The sequence below is a fragment of the Pteropus medius genome, unplaced genomic scaffold, assembly GCF_902729225.1.
Source record: "Pteropus medius unplaced genomic scaffold, Ma_sr-lr_union100, whole genome shotgun sequence".
Classification (NCBI taxonomy): domain Eukaryota; kingdom Metazoa; phylum Chordata; class Mammalia; order Chiroptera; family Pteropodidae; genus Pteropus; species Pteropus medius.
Genome location: NW_024352784.1, coordinates 14,216,940 through 14,242,271, shown reverse-complemented (window position 1 = coordinate 14,242,271; position 25,332 = coordinate 14,216,940). Strand labels below are relative to the sequence as shown.

Genomic DNA, 25,332 nt, shown 5'->3' with positions numbered 1-25,332 from the left:
AGTTCTCTGACCCTAAACAGAGAAAAGGGGGGTTTCTCTTAGAGATTTTTCTGCCTGGATCCATTGTGCAGATCAAGAATAGGGGATACCCTGAAATCCAAGCTAGGAGATAAAGATGGTAGGTGAGAGGGAACAGGAAACTCACTTGTATCAGTGACATTCTTTTTCTTCCTTCTCCAACCTCCTGCTATTAGTTACTCTTTCGGGATCTCAGAGAGCTGCTTTATGTATTCTGTTCAGGGTTTTAATTATTTAGTTGTAATTAGTGTGAGAAATAGACAAACTGTGTTTCCTCCATCTTAGCAAAACCAGAACCATAAAATTTCCAGAAATAAATTCTAACATTTGTGGTCAACTGATTTTTGACAAAGGTAATTCAATAGGCAAAGAAGTTTTCTTTCTTTCCAAAAAATGCTGCTGGGACAATTGGATATGCATAAGCAAAATAAATAGATGAATTTTGCCTTACATTATATGCAAAAGTCAACTAAAAATGGAACAGATCTAACTGTGAAACTAAATATTATAAAACTTCCAGAAGAAAACATAAAAGTAAATCTTTGTGACCCTAGACAGGGAAATATTTCTTGGAGGAGATGATACTAAAACAAAGGAAGGAAGGAAGGAAGGAAGGAAGGAAGGAAGGAAGCTGTGAAGAAGAAGGGCTGTAGCTGAAGGAAGGAAGGAAGGGGAAGGAAGAAAGAAGAGAGGGAGGAGGAGGGAGGGAGGGAGGGAGGAGGGAGGAGGAGGGATGGAGGGAGGGAGGAAGGAAGCAAGCACAAAAAATAATGAACTGAACTTCATCAAACTTTAGAACATTTTATTTCAAAAAATAATATTTAGAAAATTAAAAGACAGGCCACAGACTGGGGGCGGGGGGAGTATTTTCAAATCATATGTTTAATAAAAGATTTTTATCCAGAATTCTTCTTTTAAATTACTTTCTGCAACTCAATAACAAGAAACAAACCCAACAACAAAAAAATGTCCAAAAGATTTCAATAGACATTTCATCAAGATATATAAATAACTAATAAGTACATGAAAAGATGCTCAACATCATTAGTTATTAGGGAAGTTCAAATAACAACCACAATGAGGTACCACTACATACCTCTAGAATGGATATAATCAAAAAGACCAATAATACCAAATGTTGGCAAAGATGTTGACAAACTGGACTCCTTGTCCACTGACACAGTGAATGTAAAATAGTACAGCCACTTTTTCTTAAGTTACTCATATGACCTTAGTAATTCCACTCTTAAGTATCAACCCAAGAGATATTAAAACATATCTCAACACGAAGACTTCTATGCAAATGCTCACAGAAGTATTATTCATAATAGCCAAAAACTAAAAACAATACAAATATTCATTAACTAGTTAATAGATAAATATATACCCATTCAATGGAATACTATTTAGTTATGGAAAAAAAAACTGATATGAATGAACCTCAAAAACATGTTAAATGAAAGAAGTCAGACTCAAAAGAGCACATAGTATATATTGCCATATATATAAACTTTTCAGAAAAAGCCAATCTACAGATTGTGTTATAATAAAGAATATATCTGGTCTTTGTTTCTAGTTCCTGGTATACAGCCTGGAAAATCCTTGGAATTTCCTAAGTGATAAGAGTGTCTGTTATGCTAATAGATGATTCATGGTGTTAGCTTTAGGATCAGAGCTGATCACCAGAAAGACCAATCATATCACTAAATGCAAATCCTCTGTTTTCTGATCTGCCATATCTTCTACTCAACCATCATAAACAACACTTGTCTCTACACAGCAAACTCACCTATTGAGTAGACAGTCAAGAGTCAACAAAGGAAAAAATACAAGCAAAATGGCAATACATATTCATATGTGTGTATAATATAAAATTTATTTGGTAATTCAAAAAGTTTAAATTACTTGCGGCTAAACTCACCCAGAAATGCAAAACGCTTTTAGTATGTTTTATACAAAGAAACATTTTCTATATATCTAAAGACTTTATTTTTAAATGGAGCCTGCATTTTCTAACACATTCAATCACATTTAGCTATATAACCAAGGTAAGCAAGTTGAAGTTCAGTGAGCAGTCAGTGGAAGGGAAGTAGTTGGGATTGGCCTTATCCATGTGGAAATAATTGCTTTCCTGGCCTAAAGCTCTTCCTATTAGGATCAAAACAAATTGATGTTATCTTAAGAACCCTTCTAATTTTTGAAAAATAAAACCTAAGTGTTCCGTAGTTAGCCAGATACTGTCAAGATATTGTTTATTTTGTTTAAGGACAAAATTATGGCACATTTATTTTTGTATTTAAATCAAAAGTTACTAGTATGAAGAAAATAAGGGCGTTTCAAAAAATAATTATCTCAGTATAGAAAAGCACATACAGAGTTGGTATAGACAAGACCACCAAGCTTAAACACTATGATCTGATATTTTTAAAACCTCAGTTTGGCCCTTGGCCTTCTTTGTCTGCACCAAAATTCTCCAAATAAACTCCGTTCACCAAGAATATGAAATAATCCCACATATATAATATGATGAGCCATTTAAAGCAGATTTAGTGACAAAGATAAACTATTCAGCAAGAACAAAATACAAGTTCTGAAGTTCAAATGTTTTATGATGCAATTCTGGCATGGATTCTAAATTTCTAATCACCTGCCAAAATATAACATATTTTAAGTCAGGGAATTGGAAAACTGGAAAAAAAAAAAAAATCAAGACATTACTTAGACCAGTCTTCTGCTTCTGGTAGTTTAATATCTTTGCCATCCAAATTGATGGTCATTAAGAACCTTTTTTGAAATCAGCAAGATAGCAATCCCACAACTTCTTTGAAGACTCTTTTAATGTTTCATCACCTGAAGTAATGACCAGCGGCTCCAATTATTTCAAACTATCTGTTCTGCAATCAAAACTCATTTCTTCCCACTTTATTAGAGAGAGGTTTGTGACTTCCTTGTCTATACCTTTCTATTATTATAAAACCTCTCTAAGCCTTAATCTTTCTTTCTAGATCTTTTTCCATACTTATTCTGTCCTCAGGATACTATCCACTTTCCATTTATAGAGCTTGTTTTCAAGCTATGTTCTACCTGTTGCTTGGGAGGAAAAAACATTATAATAACTTTTCTAGGCTAAATTTTTATATATTTTATCAATAAACATACAATTTGGAAATCACTCAAAAAAAAAAAAAACAAGAGACTTGAAAAAGTTATTTGGGAACATTCCAGAGTGGTAAGAATTCTTTTTTCTTTTTCTTTAGATGATATGGGTATATGAGAGGAAGCTAATCACATTAACAAAGAGTATATTTCAAAGGCAATGGACATGTGTAAAGTATCTTAACATTTTCTTTCTATTAAAACACAATACATAAATCAGAGGTCTTATTGCTGAAGAGATAATCCAGTTTTTCTTGACAAGATCAACTGAGCCTTCGTCTGCATTTCTGGGAGGTCAGTGTCTCACCTTTCTCTGTGAAACTTGCCCAGCTAAGACTTGCAATTATCAAAAGAACTAAGTTTTCACTATGTAATGACTTTACTCTGTTTTTAATAGGATTCTTATGTTTGTTTGTACATGTCAGGTTTTCTACCATTGCTCCTCTCCCTGCTATATTTATCCTATACATAAAAACAAAATCATTATCAGCATAATTAAATAAAAAATAGTTATCATTTAGTATAGGCTAAATTCTAATAGTCTTTACTTTATGCCAGACATTCTGCTAGCTGCATTATATATATTATCTAATTTATTTCCCACAAAGTAAGAAGTGAATGCTTTTATTCTATTTACAGAAAACACTGAATGGCAAGGTTCAAGTGGCAGGTTATGGGCTATAAAGTTTCCTGAGAGTAGGAACCAAATTAGTTTTATTTAGAGTTAAAACCTAGCACCTAGTATAGTGCCTGACACTCTGTTAATATTTAGGGAAGGAAAAAAAGGGAAGAGACACTAAATCTGATTCTAATTCCATGTGTCACATCTGCCTTTAAGATGCTCTCATTAAATATTTGCTCACTTGATTAGAATTTGCAAGCCACTAGTTAGTGGCATTCTACTAGCAACCAGGTCTCAGACTTCACTGTTTGAAATGCTAACACTGTGCTTATTAAAGATATATATTTCCTGAGGTGATATTAAAAGAGAAATAGTAATAATAACTGAGAAAAAATAGATGCCTCTTAAAATATATAAATGTAAAACAGTTTATTTTTAGCTTTCCTTATATAAAAATTCACATTAAAAAATATTTTTTAAGTATTCCATTAAATTAAATATAATTTTAATATAATTTCAACATTAGAAGTATATATTAATATCTGAATAATTAACTTTGTAAATAAGAGGGAATATCAAATATGTAAATTTCAGTCTCCAAATGTTCCTTAATTCATGAAAAAAATTGATGTGAAAAAATATATCATTGTATTATAAACTTCATAATTTTGAAATAATATAGCCCTAGTATTTATATGTACACGTATAAATCTATAAATCTATATATACATATAAATCTATAAAGATATTTATGGTTATATTTACCTTAATCTGAAAGTTGATTAAATCAAAATAATATTTGCCATATATAAGCACTTTCTAAATAAATCTATTACTTGTCCATCAGACATATACTTACCGAGATCAATATTATATGCTAGGCAGGTGCTAAACCTGAAGAAACAGAAATCCATAACAGAGAGCCTATCTCCACTGCAACAATCACACCAAATCTAAATAGTCTATATTACTTATTTAAAGCATGCTCCAGGAAGCAAAAAAGGTTTCCTTTCTAACAAAACATGCAGAATATCTAATACCACACAGTAATATAAAACAAAAGTAGATATTGGGTCACATCCTATATCCATCTTTCTAAAACAGCAACAATCCATGCTACTGTGTTCTACTTTATATACAAAAATCTTTAAATAAACTTCAAATTTATTTGCTATTTCTTTGTGTGCTTTGTCTCACTCAAGCTGTACATTCCTTGAGTTCAAAAAAGACATTGGATTGAAAAATACTTCTCAAAAACGGTACTTTACAACCATAGCTAAACAGTAAAATCAGTGTATGTTTTAATAAATATTGATACTGGAGCCTGAAGCTAGACCAAATGAACAAATATTTTGGGGATGGAGCCCACAGACATACACTTTTACAGAGCTCCATGTGCAATTCTGATGCACAGTCAATGTTGAGAACCACATAGAAAGAAAGGGTATAGAAAGCTGCCAGAAGTAGAAAATGTTAAATCCGTACATGACCTTAAAGATCTTCTAACCCAGCAGTCCCCAACCTTTTTGGCACCAGGGACCGGTGCTCCTATGAGAATCTAATCTTGATGATCTGAGGTGGAGCTAATAAGGAGGTGATGCTAGTGCTGGGGAGCAGCTGCAAATACAGATGAAGTTTCACTCACAGGCCTGCTGCTCACCTCCTGCTGTGCTGCTTGGTTCCTAACAGGCCACCGGACTGGTATTGGTCCATGGCCCCGGGGTTAGGGACCCTTGATCTTATCAACTTATTTTCTAAAGTATAAATCGAAGTTATGAGAAGTTAAGTAAATTGTCCAAGACCACATAGCTAGTAAAGCCAGGAAGAAAACCCAGGTCTCTTGGCATGCAGACTAGTGCCCTTTCTGCCACACAAGACTGGCTACTCCACTTGGGAGGAAAATAAAGTATTAATTCTTGATTCTACCACAAGTTTAATCAAAATCATAAGTATTCAAATTATCAGGGAAATGTAATATTAAAAAAAAAAACACTACCCTTTCTTAAACCTTAAATATTTCCCTTGGAAAGAATGGTGCTAAAAGAATCTAAAATGGAAAGTTGTTTTGATATATAAATGAGCTGAATAATAATAAAGTATCTGGAAAAAGTACTCGACAAATATTACTTCCTTTCAACACCTCCCCTCCTTTCCTTTTTGATCAAAATATATCACCATAACTCTCAACTATGCTCCCTTTTATATAGTTTCTCCTAATTGGCAACGCCTTGTGACCTCTTCTCCCTCAATTACATTCATAAAATTTTTAGGGCCCAGTTTAAGATGTGCCTCCTAAGAAATCTTCTTAAATAACCCTATTCTAATTACTTGTTTTTTCATTCATTACTTAAATTACTTGTACTTTTAAACCATATATTTGCTTACACTTTCTTTTGAAATTTTGTAATAGTAATAACTTCTAGTTGTTTTATACATTTTTATTTTCTTCCATAATTAGAACGTAAGTTATTAATACACTAAGTTCCCGAAAGGTAAGGATATTGGTCTGTTTTGCTTACTGATGCATCACAGGCACCTAAAAACAATGCCAGAAAAATAGAAGGTGCTCACTAAATACAATAAATGAAAATAGATATATCTGATATTTTAAAAATTCATAAAATTTAAAAAATTAATAGAGCTACAATAGACGAATCAACTTGCTGGCTACAGAAAGTCATTCTGCTTCTTCATTACACTCACTGATTCCTTACTATTACTATCAGAACTGGGTAGATGGTATCAGCTGATAAACAGAAGGCAAAGGATTTAATTAAGACCTAGAGTTTGAAATCCTATCTTCCTGCTAATCTTTGTTCTCTTTCAAAACTTTAAAATTAAGAAGAATCTAATAAAAAAAACACCAATTTCTGGCTTACTTAGGTCTCAAGTTATGTAAAAGAACAGTAGATAATTTTTAAAATACATAATTTTAGGAAAGTAACTATCTTTTAACAAAAGTACTTGTTTCACCTTATATATAAATACCTGGAAGCTGAAAACAGAATCATACCTTTCCTAAAAAAACTACACAAGAGTAATTTTTGAGACAAGCACATTCAATAACTATTTATTGACAGTTATAATTTTATAAGTTACCCCCCAAAATAAACATATTTAAAAAATTTCTACCTAGAAAACTTATCTGCTTTCTAGCTTATGTAATTTGATCAAGATACAAAAATCCAGCTAGCCCATATACAGAGCTGTACAAAGAACACATAAACATGGTTAGGTGGTCACAAAACAGAACTGTGAAGGGTCAGTATTTTTTTCTATTCATTTTAAGTCATACATTTCTTTACACATATGAAATGATAATAGTGATAATCAAAATGCATAAAAAATCAGGCTGAATATATAATCTGAGTCTTAGCTACTATGCTATATTTCAATTGTCAAACCTCAGGATAATTGAACAATTAGAAAACTCTAGTCTAAGTGAAGTACATTGAGGGAGGTTATATTGTATAATGGAATGAATGGGCTTTGCTGTTTGATCATAGGCAAAATGTTTATCTTCTCTGAGCCTCAGTTTACCTATAAGATAGGCATAATAATTTCTCCCTTGCAGAATTGTGTTGAGGATTTTAAAAGATAATATAAATTCTTTGCTTAAAGCTATCATTATAGCTTATAAAGTAAGTGTCCAATTCTTTCACAATCTTATTATTTTTAAAGAGAGGAACCATGTTTTCTGGTCTCAACATTTCTTAAAACACCCAAACAGAAATGTTCAATTAGATAGGCAAAATGTAGGCTTAGTGACAGAACACAGATAAGGTTAGACAAGCAAAGTTCAGTCTCATCATGCATCCATATAACAAATTTACCCAAAGACTGATATTTTTGTTATTTGGATATACCAGTCTTTATTTCCCCTACCTTTCATCACTGTCATGGGTTACTTACTAAAATCTCTGTTTAACAGATATTTTTTACAGTAACGGGCTACAGTGATTTTTTAAATGCTCTAGGGCAAGTAAACTCTGCTACTCTCCTCTCTTATGATAAATATGGTGATTTCAGCTTCTGTTTTAAAAAATCCACTAAATTGTTAACCTTTTAAGTTTATTTCCTACTCTTAAATGAATTCTCTATTATTGCCTTGTTACTTAAATTTAGCACATTCCAAGTGGAATCTGGACTCTAGAGACTCAACCGAAACTAAGCATTTCTACTCTCTCCCAGATTTTTTTTCAAGTACTGATGTAATTATTTCCTCCACCAGAAAGTAAGCTCCTATAAAGGCAGGAACCATACTATATCATCTACTTACATAGAACTTAGCCCACTATCATCTCTAAAAATCTATGCCATTTGTTTATATACATATCCAATAACATCTTTGTTTTGTTTTAATTCTCCATCTCCCAAAGTCAAATAATTAAATTAAAACTAATTCATGGCCTATTCTAACTCATTTACTGAATGCCACTGTATTTTTTTAAACTACAAAGTATTACCGTATATTATCAACTCTAAAATATCATAGACATAAGAAATCTCACAATTTAAGAGGTGTTAAACTGTGAAAATAGTAAATGTGATTATGAGGTGCCACTGATTAGAAGACTTTGTATTCTTAGAGATCTTAAAATGTAAGGAAAAAATGTGCATCTTATAGTTTCATCTTTGTTTTAGAAACTGAAGGACAGAGAGTGCTTGAAAACTCTAACGTTAATATATCTGTTAACCAGTTTAGTCACCTGTAGCAATCTGGGGAAAAATGGATCAAAAGCAGGTACTTTACTTCCTCTCCATTAAATAAAATATGTACATATCCAACATGTGTTGACATGCTCAGATTACTTATAAAACTTTCTTGCATACACTTTGCCAACCTTCTTAGAAGATAAGAGTTCAAAAGTTCATTGCCCTCCCCATTTGGAAATACATAACGATTACTAAAATCCGAATTTCACTTTGACACATTCTAGGCTGATAAATACGTCTGACTTTATTAATGGGAACGTTTTCTTTTCTTAAAATGGCACCATATAATGCAGTTTGTTGAGAATACAAAGGGATTAATTAAGACTTTTTCATACATAAAATATATATATTACAAAGTAATACCAAGTCATAAAATATATATATAGTACCAAGTCACTTTGGTATTATTTTGTAATATATATATTTTATGTATGAAAAAGAGTATATGATCTTCAAATTATTGTACATTGTTGCCTAATAAGTAGATATATCAAACAATAAATTTTATAAAGCAGAGTGGTAATCAGGCCAGTAGTAATTTTGGAATAAAATTTATTTAAGGGGGTAAAACTTTTTTTTAAGAACTGGTAGGAGCATTTACAAAAGTTAAAACTTAGAATCTATGTCTTAATTGAGCCCCAACAACAAGAGCAGACTGCATCCCATTTCTCCCTCTCCCCCATTCTCCTTCATCTTTCCCCACCCCACATCGTTCTCTCTCTCTCTCTCTCTCTAGCATTCTCTCTCTCTAATAAATATTAATAGTTCAAATTATTTTATCTTAAGAAAGTATCACATCTGTAGAACATAAAATAGGAAAGAAAGAAAAAAGTATGAGATTATTTTCATTTAAAAATACATGATTGCACAAGTTATTATTAAATAAAATGTCATTTCCTTTAAGAGTAAAAACAACTGGTAATCAAATATTAAAAGGCTCAGCAATTCATTTTCAACTCAAGATCTGGTTCCAACATGACTGAACTAAAATGGATTTTTAAGTCAGATTCACTCAATATTGTGAACATCAGGTATTTCTCAATCTGTTATATAAAGCATCATAAAATTCATATTTTATGTTTTAAAAATGGTATACTATGAATTAAGAACTAATAGTTATATCAAAATTCTCATCTTACTTCTCCATTTCTTAACGTTGTGATGGTTCCTCTTGCTACACCCATTCTAAATAGTGTTTCTGTCGCCTGTGAATTAAAAAAAAAGAGATATCATCTATAATGTGTATTCAACTGTATATCCCACCTCCAAAATGTAAAAAACATTTCAGCAACATCTAGAGAAGCATCAAGAAGGCATAAGAGCTACAAGTTCCAAATTCTACCAAAAATATAATTTCCAGAACTTTTTAATGCTATCAAGAGCTCAAACTAAATTGTTTCAAAAGTTACTTTGATTTCTAGTATTTGTCCAGATCTATCATTTCAAACTAGCATTTTTGATAAGTTTAAACCTTAGTCTAATTAACAAAGATCAAATAAAACTTCAGGCCTTGGACTCAATTCAGAAATTATCATTTGTTCTAATTTTTAGATTCCATTTGAATTCAGTTCAAGTCACTTGACTGTCACTGAAATAATGACAGAAGGTGAAGTAATTCAGTGATATAATATGTTAAATAACACCCCAAAAAAAGTAATTGCTTTCTATATACTAACAATGAATAATCCTAAAAAGAAATTAAGAATTCTATTTACAACAGCATCAAAAAAAAAAAAAAAAAACCCCCCACAGGAATAAACAACCAAAGAAGCAAAAGACCTGTTCACTGAAAACTACAATACACTGCTGAAAAAGAGTAAAACACACATAAATAAATGGCAAGACATCCTGTGTTAATTAACTGGAAGACAGTATTGCTAAGATATCAACACTACCCAAAAAGATATAAAGATTCAATGTGATTCCTATCAAAATATCAATGACTTTTTCTCGGAAATACAAAAATTCATCCTAAAATTCACATGGAACCCAAAAGACCTCAAAACGCCAAAATGATTTTGAACCAGAGGAACAATGTTGGAAGAGTCACACTTCCTAATTTCAAAACTTACTACAAAGTTATAGTAATCAAAACAGTGTGGTACTGGCATAAAGACAGACATATAGACCAATGAAATAGAGTCCAAAAATAAACTCTCACATATACGGTCAAATGACTTTACATATCTGATCACCATGACCATTCAGTGGGGAAAGAACAGTCTTTTTAACAAATGGTGCTGGGAAAACTGGATATCTACATGTAAAAGAATGAAGTTGGACCCTTATCTGATACCATATACAAAAATTAACTCAAAAGGATGAAAGATCTAAATATAAGAGCTAAAACTATAAAACTCTTAGAAGAAAACATAAGGGAAAGACTTTATGATTCAGTGTCTGGTGAGGATGTGCTTTCTGGTTCCTAGATGGCTATCTTCTTGTATCCTCCCTCACATGGCAGAGAATAAAGAGCAGCAAGCTTTCTCTGGACTCCTATAAGAGCACTAAATCCCATTCTAATTCTAATTACCTCCCAAAGGCCTCGCTCCAATAGCATCACATTGGGGTAAGGTTTTGAAATGAATTTAAGAGGAACAAATAAAAGAGAACTTTAAATTTAAAAACTGAATGCACATCTAAAGAAATCTAAAGAGCAGGAGAGATGGAAAACTGGAGGAAACTGATATATGCGTATAAAATCAGTGTAATCAGTGAGATATAAATAGCACGGTACATGTTAATTTAGATATAAGAAAGTAAATAACAGAAGAAATAAAAAGAGTTGCAAGTAGTTGCCTCTGGGTTGTGGAAATCAGGCATTGGAAAAGGTGAAGAAAAGCACTACTCTTTTTCTACTAGCTTTGCTGCATACTATTTGACTATTTAAACTACACGTTAAGTTCTTGATCAAAACTTTTTTAACTGTTAAAGGAATAAGTAATCAATAGTGTCTAATTTTGCAAAGAGTGATGTGTATAAGAATATAGTTTAGGGCTGAATAAGAGGATATAAAGTCAAACAGTGTAAGTAAACTCTCAAAAAGTTTTACAATGAAAGTAAGGAATGAGATGGAATTGTTGCTAGAAAGAGTAGAGTTCAGAGACAATTGATAACAAGACATTTTTAGGATAGAAGAGATTTAAACAAGTTTTTAATGGCTAAGTAGAAGTTTTCAGTAAAGTGGCCAAAGTTATAGACACGAGAAGGAAAATGGATACTGACTGAGGGAGATTCCTGTAAAAGATAGGAACATGAGCTATGTTAGCTATGTTAAAAGGGAGAAGGGGCAAATATAAGTAAATGCTCTCCTTGTCCCTCTCCCTCTCTCTACTTCTCCTTCTCCTCTTATCCTTCTCTTTTCTCCCTCTCCCTCTCTGAATTAGGAGAGAAGATAATCTTCTGAGAATGACAAAGATATAATTTAAGGAGAGGGTGAGAGTAAGTAATACATGTAAAAGCAAAACATAAGAGAATGGAATACAGAATTGCTAAGCAATACTAAAAGGCCAGCTAAGGTTGAAAATCATAAACCTTTGTTATTGCGAATCCATATAGTTACAGGATCAGAAAGCTAGAGATATTCGTGGTTTAGAAATTGTCAAGGAAAAATGAGAGAAGATATGAATTAAAAGTAATGACTTTTAATTCAACTTTATTGGTAAAGTACATCATGTAACATAAATTTTTTCTAACATTTTTAAAGGAGAGATACCAATCTTTACAACATTCTTACACACACACACACAGGTGGTGGGAAACTAATGTCTAAATGACAAGTTAGAAAATTAAAAAAAAAAAAACTTTTAGGGAAAACATTGCTAAATTTTGTGACTGCAGCACAATATGAATATAATTCCAATCCATAATTTACTCAGAAAGAGTTAAAGCAGACTCTTACTGGGAATGGGAGTGGTTATTCACATACCTAAACAAAAATCAAATTATAAATGAATGACTTTGCTATGATGGATTTTTACTAAGGCACGTAAAACTACGTGTTGAAAGAACTAGCTACAGAAATTTTTATTAAAGGAAAAAGATTTCTCACCAATGATGTACTTTTTTTTCTATTCTTAATGATATATTAAATTTCATCTTCCATCTTCCTGTTTCTTTTTAAACCTTTTTTGATCTAGTGATGTGATTGTTAACAATACTAAGTCAGGTTAGTTGCAGTATATATTTGAGGGGCAAAAGGGTAAAAGCAGAGGCAGCAGCACTTGGAATAAAGTATGCAACAACTAAACCAGATCTTACTTTTTTTGTGTCTCAAAATCCCAGTTTGAAAATCTAATTCTTTTCCTGCACTCTCTTCAGTAGAAGAATACTAAATTCAATCTTTAGTTTCCAACTAAATTGATTTATTTCATCAGCTATTCCCATCAAGATGTTTAAGGATGTCTCATTCTAATAGCACTCGGTCAATTCAACTCAAATTCCTTTGATTCTATAGGGAAGCACTGAAGTGTACAACATTCTTTTGACCTCTACTACAGGGAATGCTTTTAATTTACTTGTACCCAAACAACGACTAACAAGTGTCAAAACAATGAGATACAGGGCTAATTCTCAGCATTTGTCAATTTACCACCAGCAAATTCTCAATTGAAATTTCTCTCTCCTTGAGTTTTGGTAACAATTAAAAATGATTAATACTAAAAACATTCACTAAATATTTTCTGTCAGTGGCAGGACGGTGGGGGAGGAGGGGGCACCTACAGGTTTTTGTTTAAAAACAAAGTTCTCAAAAGAGGCTGTTTTAAAAAGAATGTTATATAAAAGAGACAGGAGACATGAAATCTAGCTATAACTAATGCAAAGTTCTGGACTGGATCCTTGTGTTTGTGTATGTGTGTGAATCAAAAAAAGATCCAGAATTAAATATAACAAGTTAATAACAGTAGTAATCTCTGGGTGTTTTTCGTTTTATTTTCTAATGTTCTACCATTCACATGCACTGTGTGGTAATAATAAAAATAAAAAGTAAAAAATAAAAGTAATAATTTTTGTTATACTGAAAGGTAAAACAGATTTAAAACAGAATTTTCTAACAATGTAAAATGTTATAATACAAGCAGTACTATACTGAGTAGCTCACTGAAAATAATCCAAATTCAAGAGACTCATATTCTTATAGTCTAATGCTTTTTAAATCATTAAACCAACACAAAATAAGTAAAATTGACAAGAAATGTATACTTAATATACTTTTACCTTGAAAAGCAGTATGATTATAACAACTTTAAAGCATATTATAGAAAGACAAGCAGTTTATAAATATAAATACAAAAGTTGTATGTATTTAGCATAACTGTTTCCAATTAGTCAAGTAATAGATTTCTAGTTATCTTATTTCCACTATTACAATTTTAGTCAGGTTATTTAAACTCTCTAAGCTCTGATCTCCTCTTAAAAAGGTGACAGCTAATAACCTAATTGTGGTAGTGAACAAAGGTGTTAAAATGTGTGAAAACCTCTGTAAAAGAGCTAGATAAATGTAAAATAATGAATCCAAAGTTTAGTTTAGGGCAGCACTTCTTGAGATGAAAAAATGTTTGAGAAATATTAATTTTGATTTTTCAAATATAAAAATAAGGAATGGACTAATGAAAGACCAAAAATGAATGAGCCTTAATCACAGTTGCGAATATGAAAAACAAAGATCTATGTCAAAGAGTCACAGCACTTTACCACTGTTCTATAACTCTCTTCTGGTTCACTGGCTAAACAGTAAGGTCCTGGAGGGAATGAGTTGCATCTTTTCTTCGTGTATTCCCAGACCTTGCACAATGTATAACAATATAGCATAAAGATTAAGAAAACGGGTTTTAGAAACAGACTACTAAATCCGAATTCTAGCTTTGCCATTTGTAAGATGTGTGATCTCAGCCAGCAACTTCACTTCTTTGGGTTCAGCTTCATCATTAGCAAAATAAGCATAACAGTATATAACTTAAGGGAAACTGTAAGTACTAAAAAAAAAAATGATAATTTTATTACTATTGTCATCTCAAAGAAAATGCAGAATTCCAATTCTACTTTAAAATTAGTCATCAGATTACAATTAAAAATGTACTTTAAATTGTATCAGGTGGCAATTAAAATATATAATATAAAAGTTAACTACAATTAGCACATTGTGCTATAAGGCCATTTAGTTATACTAAAATTCTTGACAAGTCAATCAGAAAAATTAAAAACTTACATTATTTCAAGATTAATTTAACAAAAGTCTTCAGAAATCATTGCAAAATTCATTCCCCAGCTATTTATCCTGGCCATAGCAGAAAAATTTAAATATTGAGGCTTTTAAGCACCAGCTGTTTTCCTTCCTTATGATGATAAAAATATAAAATAAAAACTAGGAAAACTGATCATTAGCTATCTGCTTCTCACAAAAGAATCAATGCATAATCCAAATCTAATAATATGCCTTCAAAATACACAAATGCATTAGCATAGCAACCAAGACCTTTGTGATATCTCCAAGTCATTATCACTCTCTTTTCTCTAAACAGCTGCCTGTAGCCCAACCCCTTTCTAACTCACTAATTTAAATTCATAACTTCGGGGTCCATGAACTGCAGCAGCTGAAGCACAGGGAGCAAACCTCTGAGAGAAAACTCTTTCTAGCCAGAAAACAGAAAAGGGGACCAAGTAGGCCAGAGCGTATATAGGGAAGTAATCCTCAGTTGTTGGGAAGGCTTTTTTTTTCTCTCTTGACTCTGCCCCAAGAATAGGCCCCAGTTATAAAATGAAGCAGCAGCAGTGCAGGTAGGTAGTTAAAACTGGGGGGAAAAATTCTGTTATTTCTGGCCAAAGATATATGGAAAGGAGACCTCGGTAGCCCAAAGAAGAAAGGAAGAATCCCCATTATTTTTTTCAGTCTCTCTTCTTTAGCCGCTTTGTCCCAATGGCAGGCTCTGTCCAGTGTCTACAATTACGACAGCAGTAAAGGCAACTAAAACTCCAAGGGAAATTCAATCTTTCAGGCCAGAGGACCAGGAAAAGGATGCCCAGTGAAGCAGAAAATGAAGGTGTAACTCCAAGAAAAGATGAGCTAGAAAAGGAGATACCCTAACCAAATCTGAGTTTGAACTGGCCCAAGTACAGGGCTTACCTCTAATCAGCATGGACGCAGAACAGACCCCAGCAGCAAAGCAAAGGTATTTAGAGCAAAACTACAGGTAAAACTACCACTCAATCCTAAAATGGCCCATGAGTGGCACACAGATGGGACAGACCCAAAGTAGCACAGGGAAGGTACTGACCACAGAACTGACACTGCAACTACTGCCCTCTGAAGATGAGATGGATATTACAGCCTGAATCTAACAGAGTGACTGCTTACTACTACTACTCTTGGAAAAAATATCAACACACTCCAGAGGATTTTATCAGGATCCAAAGTCTCATAACATGATATTCAAAACATCTAGGATCATTCCAAAATTATTCTGCCTGCAAAGAACAAAAAAATCGTGACCACTTCTCAAAGCAAAGACTTTCAGACGTTAAAATTACCAGACAAAACCTGTATAGCGGTTATTATAACTGTGTTCCAAGATAAAGTTAAACACTACCGTTAATGAAAAGAGTTCTCAGCAGAGAAATAAAAAATATAAAAAAATGTAAATTTTGGAACTGAAAATACAATATCCAATATAAGAAATTCAATGGATGGGGGCTCAACATCGAAATAGTGATAAAAGAAGCAAGAATCAGTGAACTTGAAGGCAAGTCAATAGAAATAATCAATTCTACAGAACAGATAGAAAAAAGGTTGGGAAAAAAAAAATGAACAGAGCCCCACAGACTTGTGTGGGAAAACAGCAAATGATCTAGCATTTGTATTACCAGATATCTAGAAAGAGTGGAAAAAAGATTGATATTGAGAAAATATTTGAAGAAATAATGAATGAAGACTTCCGAAATCTGGTAAAAGACATATATTTTACAGATTCAAGAAGTTCAGTTAAGCTCAAGTAAGATATGCTAAAAGAAAACCATGCCTAGATACATCAAGAACAAAATGCTAACCAAGTATAAAGAAAAAAATACTGAAAGTAGCCGAAAAAATAAATGAATATTATATATAGTATAACAACTATTAGAATGATTATGGATTTACCATCAGAAATTATGGAAACGAGGAGAACATCTTTTAAAGTTTTGAAGCAAAAAAATTATAAACTCAGAATTCTATATCCAACAAAAATATCCTTCAGGAATGAAGGCAAAATAAAGACATTCTCATGTGAAAGAGAATAAGAGAATCTATCACCAGCAGCAGAACTGCTCTAAAGGAAATGATAAAGACACTTCTATAGACTTAAAAGAAATAATCCTAAAGGGAAATATGAAACTTCAGGAATGAAAGAAAAGTAAAAGAAATGGTAAAGATTTGAGTAAATGAACAAGATTGTATCTTTAAAATATGTGTGATTAGACAATTATAACATTGTCTAATGAAGTTTTCAATATATGTAGATATAATACATAAGAACTATAAGAGATTAAAGAGGTCTATATGGTTATAACCCTTTTACATTTCACTAGAAGTGGTAAAATATTAATTGTAAGTAGACTGTGAAAGATTAAGAATGTATATTATAATCACTAAAGGAACTGCTAAAAAATAATGCATACAGATACAGCTAAAAAGCTTGCAGATAAATTTAAATGGGACGGCAAAAAAAAAATCATAATCCAAGAAAGCAAGAAAAGAGGAACAAAGAAGCAAAAAAGATGACAAACAGAAAACAAATAAGGTAGTAAACCTATTTCAAACAATATAAATAATTACATTAAATATAAATGATCTAAACCAACTGTCAGCATCCTTTACGGCAAGGGGTCAAATTAAATACTTTAGGCTTTTCAAGCTATACAGTGTCTGTTACAACTACTCAACTTTGCCAATGTAGCATGAAAGCAACCATAGACAATACATCAATGAATGGACACAACTCCAATAAAACTTTACTTACAAAAACAGACAGCAAGCTGTTTGCCGATTCCTGATATAAACATATCAATTAAAAGCCAAAGACTGTTACATTATATTAAAAAACATAACTTCAGTATTGAATTCCAAATCCCTCTATTGAGCCTTCATTGTCCCTTCAAAATAAAGAATAAATGTCTCTCCTAAATGTAAATATTTCTACAATAGTATACATTATAAGTGTACTTTTTTCTATAGCACATTTATTTTTTGAAACAGAGAAAAGGTTTTATTTGCATTCATATTCCAGTGATCTCAATAAATACTTTGCCTACTAGATGACATGGGCATATGTTTCTTCAGTAGGCTAGTCATTCAAAGTGAAAATTAAATTAAAAGGGAAAAGAAAATCATATAAACTCTCCAAAAAAGACCCTTGAAATAATATTTATTAAAATGCATTTACATTTTTTTGCTTTCTAATAACATACCTTTTCCTCATAGCAAAGAAGATATGTAGTACATTGTATAGTGGATAAGCACATTAGGGATCTACTTTGTAGAAAAAATAAAGTCCCACTGTCCTCAACATACATTTATAATCTAGTATAAAACTCAAAAATACATAATAAATTTAATGCATCTCCATCTATGTTATGCTTACACATTAGTTTTCAAACTACAACAATATCATGAATTATAGACATTACAGGACACCTGGTAGAATGTGTGACTTAAAGATAGTTTTTTGGAGAGATAAAATACTAGGGTTAGATAGACTGAATTCCATTGTTTATTTCAAACTAGAAGTTGAAGGTAACACTTTCCTTATTACAAAAGAAAAATTGACACTTGGATTAATCCCACATGCTAAGAAATAGCAGTTTACTCTGCCAAACGTTCATCATAAAAGGAATGAATTTCTTTAGACCAGACATCATCAAAATATGGCCTGTAGGCCAAATCCTGGCATTATTTAGAGATTGGGAATCTGATTATAAAATTTATATAGAAATGCAGACACATACATACATACACGATAGCCAAAACAGTTAAAAAAGAACAATGTTGGTAGACCTATCCTACGTAATTTGAAGACTATAAGCCTTCAGCAATCAATATACTGTGATATTAGCATAAAGTAACAATCCAGAAATAGAACCACACTGTATGTTCAACTGATTTTCTACAAAAGTACCAAGATACTGCAGAAAGAATAGTCTCTTCAACTAATGAAGCTGAAACAACTGAAATTTCAAACAGAAACATATAAACCTCAACCTATCTCTACTCCTTACAGAAAAACTAACTCAAAATGGAACTCAGAATTAAATGCTGGAGCTCAAACCACAAAACTGCTAGAAGAAAACACTAGAAATACTTTATAATATTTATTTAGGCAAAGATATTTTATATAGGGGGAAAACGAAACAAAACACTTAAGAAAAAACTATAGCAGACTGAACTGTCCAAAGATGGCCACACCAGTATATATCCTATCGCACATGTCCTTCTTAAAATGTAACACTGACTCTTCTTCAAATGTCATATGTTCCCTCCTATTGAACCTGGGACATTTGAAACAGCCTTTGTAACTATAACTTAAAACCTAATGAGGCTGAAGTTATGCTTATTTTAAGGCTAAATATAAAAGGCAAAATAGCTTCTGTCTGCTTTTCTCACTTTCTATAGATTGTGCCTTTGGAACCCTGAGCCATCACGTAATAAGTCCAACTATCTTGAAGCCAACATGCTAGAGAAATTACATAGAAATAGAGAGAGGTGCCCCAGCTATTCCAACATATATCTATTCAAGAACTCCAAACCCAGATGCCATTCATTTGAGTGAGTCTTCAAATTATTCTAGCCCTTAGTTTCTAAGCTGTACCAGCCAATGTCAAGTAAAGCAATCATGGTCTATTTTGGGCAAGCCCTTTCCAGACTGCAGATTCATGCAAAGTAAATACTATTGATAATTTTAGCCACCAATTTGAGTGTTTTCTTATGCAGCATCAGGTAACTATATATAGATAAAATGTGCTTCATCAAAATTAAAAGGCTTTTGCTCTTTGAAAGACTCAACTGAGAAAATGCAAAAGCAAACCAGACTCACAGACAATATCTGCAAATATCTAACAAAGCATTTGCAATCAGAATATGTTAATAACTCTTACAACTCAAAAATAAGACATACAACTAAAAAATGAGCAAAAGATTTCAACAGACATTTCACCAAAAAGAAAAATATACACATATACATATATATACATATGATATATACATATATACACACACTTATACACATATATAAATGGGAAAAAGTCAATGAAAAAATGTTCAACATCATTAATCTTTAGGGAAATGCAAATTTAAACCATAATGAGATACCATTACGCATGTACTAGAATGGCTAAAAAAAAAAAAAATGACAATACCAAGTGAAAATGGGGATATAGAACTACTGGAACTCTCATATTTCTAGTGGGAATATAAAATGGTAAAGTCACTGTGGATAAGAGTTGGGCAGTTTCTTACAAAGTTAAACATACACTTACCATAAGACAGAGCAATTCTATCCCTAGGTATCTATCCAAAAGAAATGAAAACATATGTTCATTTATATAAATTGTAAAAAAGCCAAAATTATAGTGACAGACAGTAGATATGTGATTGGGGCCTGTAATATGGGGGCAGAGAACTAACTGCAAAGGAGGAAGAGAGACTATTTTAGGGAAGAGAGAAATATTCTGTATCTTGATTGTGGTTACAGTCACATGACTATAAACAACTGTCAAAACTTATCAAACTGTACTTAAAACAGGTGATATTCATTAAATATAAATAAAGCTGTTTTTAAAAAAGAATGTACACCTGTCCCCCTCCCCCAAAGTAGTTCTCAACTAATTGGTAATTTAATTCCCACCAATCACTAGGGCAAAACCTGGGTACTACCCTAATGAAAATTTTTTTAGAAAAGACATTCATATTTATATTTCATCTTAAATTCATATTAACTGAAGGCAGAAGTAGAGGTTGACCAAAGCAGAAGAAAATTAGCAGTAATACTAAAGCTAATAATAAATGCAAGAGATAATCTAGGACAAATAGACAAATAGAGTCTGTATGTCATACTCATACGAAGACTTAGGGATCCAGGAAGAGTAAACTGTGATGAAAACTCTGCATTCCATACAAAATTCTACAGATATCACCATTTAAAAACTACTGCTCTCATATACATTTAACTTGATAATAAAGAAAAATAAGTACTATATATAAAAACTGACCAATTGTCTTGTACATAGTTCTTGTACCTGTGTTTCCATCCACCCATATGTCCAAACAGAAATCCGAGTCATCTTTCCTCTCAACAACATATAATACTTACTATAAGTAATACTTATTAAAGTATTATTATTATACTTATTATAGTAATTACTTATTCATCTAAAATTCTCACTAGATTATAGGTTATATTTCACTCACCATCATACTCCTAGCACTTAACACCTGAAAAACAATAAATGTTGATTGAATGTAAGAATTAAGAGCTAATGAATAAGTAGTTATTTGGAATATGTCAACTAAGCACTTATTTATTGGTAGTTTTGGGATATATGCTTTTCCAAGGTGTGAACAAATATGTCCCAAATGTATTATAACATTTACTTTCTAACGCTGAAAGTATAATTCATGTTAATGAAATCAACTTGATTTTTTTAAGCATCATAAACGTCGAAATGTTTTCATTAAGTACACAGGAAAATACATTATATATGGAAACAATGGACCTTAGAGTGGTTTTAAGGCTATGAAGAATGTTAATTCTGTTTACAGATGTGGGTTGGTAAATTATCAAGCAGTTTAAACAATAAGCAGATGGCTTATTTCCAAATTGAAGGCAGTCATCTGGCTCTAAGGAAGAGTACTTTTGTAAATATATGTTCTGTGATGTTCTATCCAATGTGACAGGATGAAATAACTGTGTTATGTTCTGCTTTTCCTCCTTGAATGTAAAAACTTAAGAAAAGCATAGAGTTTTTTTCCAACAGTCCTTCTTGGACTTAAACTCAAAATAAAGTAAGAAAGAATAATGACAAACAAAAACACAAATGTTGAAATTTAGAGTTATGCTTCCATTCTGTTTCAAAATAACAGTTGAATTGAGTCACTCTACCTTTCAGCTAAGTTTTCTCAACCATTAAGTGGTAAAAATATCAAATATAATACTTGAGAGTCTGTTTAACTTCAAATTCAAAAGATGAACAAACAATTATACCTAAATTTAACCTTTTATTTAATTAGTATATAAAATAGTCTAACAAAATGCTGATTTTGTTTAGGTAATCCACCTTCTTTTATCAGCTTATCTAAATAATGTTAATCTCATTCTTCTTGCCAGTAATTTTTTTTTTAGATATCAGATTATGATAACAGAAATAAAGGAAGCCATTTCATAACAATAAAAGGGTTAATTCATCAAGAGGACATAACAAGCTTAAATGTTCATGAATCTAAAAACAGAGATTCAAATCACATGAGTCAAAAATTGATACTACATGGATAAATAAGAAAAATCCACAGCTATAGTCAGAGACTTCAAAATCTCTCTACAATAACTGATGGAAAAGTACAGAGAAAATCAATAAAGACATAAGCCTGGAAGAACACTATCAATCAACTTAACCTAACTGATGTTTATAGAGCACTACATTAAACAAAAGCAGAATAAACATTGTTTCCAGATGTATATAAAACATTGCTCAAGAGAGACTATAATCTGGAAAAAAAAGAGAGAGAGAGAGAGAGAGAAGGCACAAATTACCATTATGAGGAATGAGGTAATATCACTAAAAATTCTTCAGAAAATAAAAGGATAACCAGGGAATATATGAAAAATTTGATGCCAATTAATTTGACAACTTAAATGAAATGAACAAATTTTTTGGAAGACACAAACTATCAAAGCTTACACAAAAAGAAATATAACAGGTGGTGAGCACACAATGGAGAACACAGATGTCATATTATAAAGTTGTACACCTGAAATTTATATAATGTTATTAATCAATATTACCCCAATAAGTTGAATTTAAAAATTAAAGGAACAGAAGAGAAAAGAAAGAAAGACAGACAGACAGACTAAATAGCCCTATGTCAATTAAAAAAAAATAGAAATATTAGTTAAGCATCTTTCCACAAAGAAAATTCCCAGTCCAGATGGCTTCACTGGTGAATTCTTACAAACATTTAAGGAAGAAATAATTCTAATTCTAAACATACTCTTCAAGAAATTTGAGAAGGGAATGTTTCTTGACTTATTCTACGAGGACAGTGTTACCCTAAAAGCAAAACCAGACAAAAACAGTACAAGAAAACTACAGACCAATATCCTCCATGAACATGGATACGAATATGCTTAAAATCTGAGCAGGTTAAATCCGACAACATATAAAAAGAATAATACATCAAGTGGGGTTTAGTCCAGGATGAAAGATTAATTTAACATTCAAGCATCAAACAATGTAATTCTCCCACCAAACCAGAAAAGAAAACCACACGATCATCTCTATAGATATGGAAAACACATTTGACATCATCTAACATCTATTCCTGATAATAAAAACTTTTACAAAAACTAGAAACAGAGGGAAACTTTCTCAATGGAAAAAGGGCATCTATAAAAAATTTGTAGCTAACATATTTAAGGGTAAAAAAAATTGAATATCAGGAACTTCCCCTAAGATCAGGAACAAGACAAGATGTCAGCTCAATTCGTATTCAATATTGTCGTGGAAGTCCTAGCGCGCAATGCCAATGTGCTATAGGAAATGTACAACTAGGATTGAAAGGAAGAAGTGAATGTCTCTTTTTCATAGATGACTTCTAATAAACAGCTAAAAAAAAATCTATAAACAACAACTTTTCCATTCTAGAAAAAGCAAAACTATAAGGACAGTGAAAAGATGAGTGGCTGTCAGGGATTGATGAATAAGTAGAACATGAGATTTTTAGTGCAGTGAAACTATTCCATGCTTTTGTCAAAATCCATAGAACTGTACAACACAAACAGTGTACCCTAATATAAACTATGGGTTTTAGTTAATAATAATGTATCGATACAGGTTCATAAAATAACAATAATAATTGTAATAAATGTGCCACACTCATGCAAGATGTTAATAATAGGAGGAAGAGAAGAATATGACTGTTTGTACTTTCTGCTCAATTTTTCTATAAAGCTTCAGCTGCTCTAAAAATTAAGTCTAGTTTTCAATAGTATATATGTACAATCTAAAAAGAAAAAAGAAAATGGAAGGTCATATGTCCAAGTAAAAAATAAAATAAAATAAAATTCTAAAAAACACATAAATTAGAAGCAGCACCTATTACACAACCAAATTAATTTAATAAATACAAAAAAATGGGTGAAATTATATGACTCTAACAATATGAACTTAACTCATTTAAAACATGCAACAGCTACTCATTTCATAGTAGAGTACCAAGAGCCATTAATAATGATTGTAATACCCAGAAACACAATCCAATCTCGATAGACCATGAAAAGGACAGTAAGGAAAGAAGGGGACAAAACAGAAGGAGGAACTGGGAATACTGAAGTTCATTCTTTTTATATGATGTCAGAATTTCTGTCATATGATTTCCAAAATATCAACAGAACATTACTTTCAAGGAGTTAATGTTCTAATTTCTAATCTATTCATCCAGGTCCTCCCAGGAAAAAAAAAAAGAAAGAAAGAAAGAAAGAAACAGGAATTGTATGTCCTTCACCACCATCACTATCATCATTATCATGAAATTTATTGACAAGCATGAAAGCAAAAGGCCAATAAGCCAAAGATGACAGAGCAGAAAGATCTAAATAGCTTGAGTTTCTTGATGACTTCACTGAATCCTGGAACTGCTACTCTGAAGACTCCTTTTAATTTACTTTAAAGAGTAAATGTATTTATGCTTTGTCACTAGTAGTTGGATATCCAGCTACCTGCACCCAAATAAATCTATAAGCCCAGTGAAGAACTTGCCTCAGAATTTGTTAAAATAAAATCCTTATCTTGGCGTGGAACTTCACATTTATTTATTATTCCTTAAACATTCTAGGTTCTAGGTATCTGAAGAATTATGAAATAGTTTTCTAAATATTTATATTTTATTAATTTGGGGCTCATTTTGCCCCCAAAAAGAACGTAAACCGTTTTTATATTACTTGACAAAAAGAGTAAGGAACGGGCATCAACAAAAATAAGCTCTCCTATAATACAAACCTTGCTATTCCTTTCAAATATAGTCATAGTACTAATAAGTTTCTTAAAGGAAAGCAGAGACTATAAATTCCATAATCAGAAAGTAAAAAGATATTAAAGTCCCAGATATGCACAGCTTTAAGCTATGACTCTAGGAAAAATTAACTTAAACTGTTTAATTTCCAAAGAGGGAACTGCATGGGCATTTGGAAGAAATAATTCGTTAGAGTTTCTTACAACCAACTAGAGGCTTCTATGACATATAGCATTCTAGTATAAGATACAATTTACTTATCTATTCAACTGCTGACGGATCCTTGAGTTGAACTGAATTTTTATAATTATAACCATGCAGGTCTAAACATTCTTGGTTTCTCCTGGTAAACTCAGGTAAAATTTTTCTCTAGTACATACTTAAAGAATGAATTGATGAGGTCTAGGATGTGTGTATGTACAACTTTATTAAAAAGTACCATATTATTTTCCAAAATGGTTGTACTAATTTGCACTCTTACCATCAACGACTAATTTGTAGAATTGTTACCAGATAACAATTCTCTTTATTTCCTAGTAATATTTTTCTCAGGATTAACAAAAGAAAG

The 25,332-nt window shown here is 31.8% G+C and overlaps 1 protein-coding gene across 7 annotated transcripts in view; it reads right to left on the bottom strand.

The window, feature by feature from the left end:
• TMEM135 (transmembrane protein 135) overlaps nt 1–25,332 on the bottom strand; it is a 256,996-nt gene that overhangs the window by 121,399 nt on the left and 110,265 nt on the right. For 5 of the 7 annotated variants that reach the window (XM_039848281.1, XM_039848280.1, XM_039848278.1 and 2 more), the window contains one exon: nt 9,652–9,717. The exons of the other annotated variants lie outside the window; for them this stretch is intronic. In XM_039848281.1, the coding sequence (XP_039704215.1) occupies nt 9,652–9,717 (66 nt within the window). The remainder of the gene's footprint in view (nt 1–9,651; nt 9,718–25,332) is intronic. 7 annotated transcript variants of the gene reach the window in all.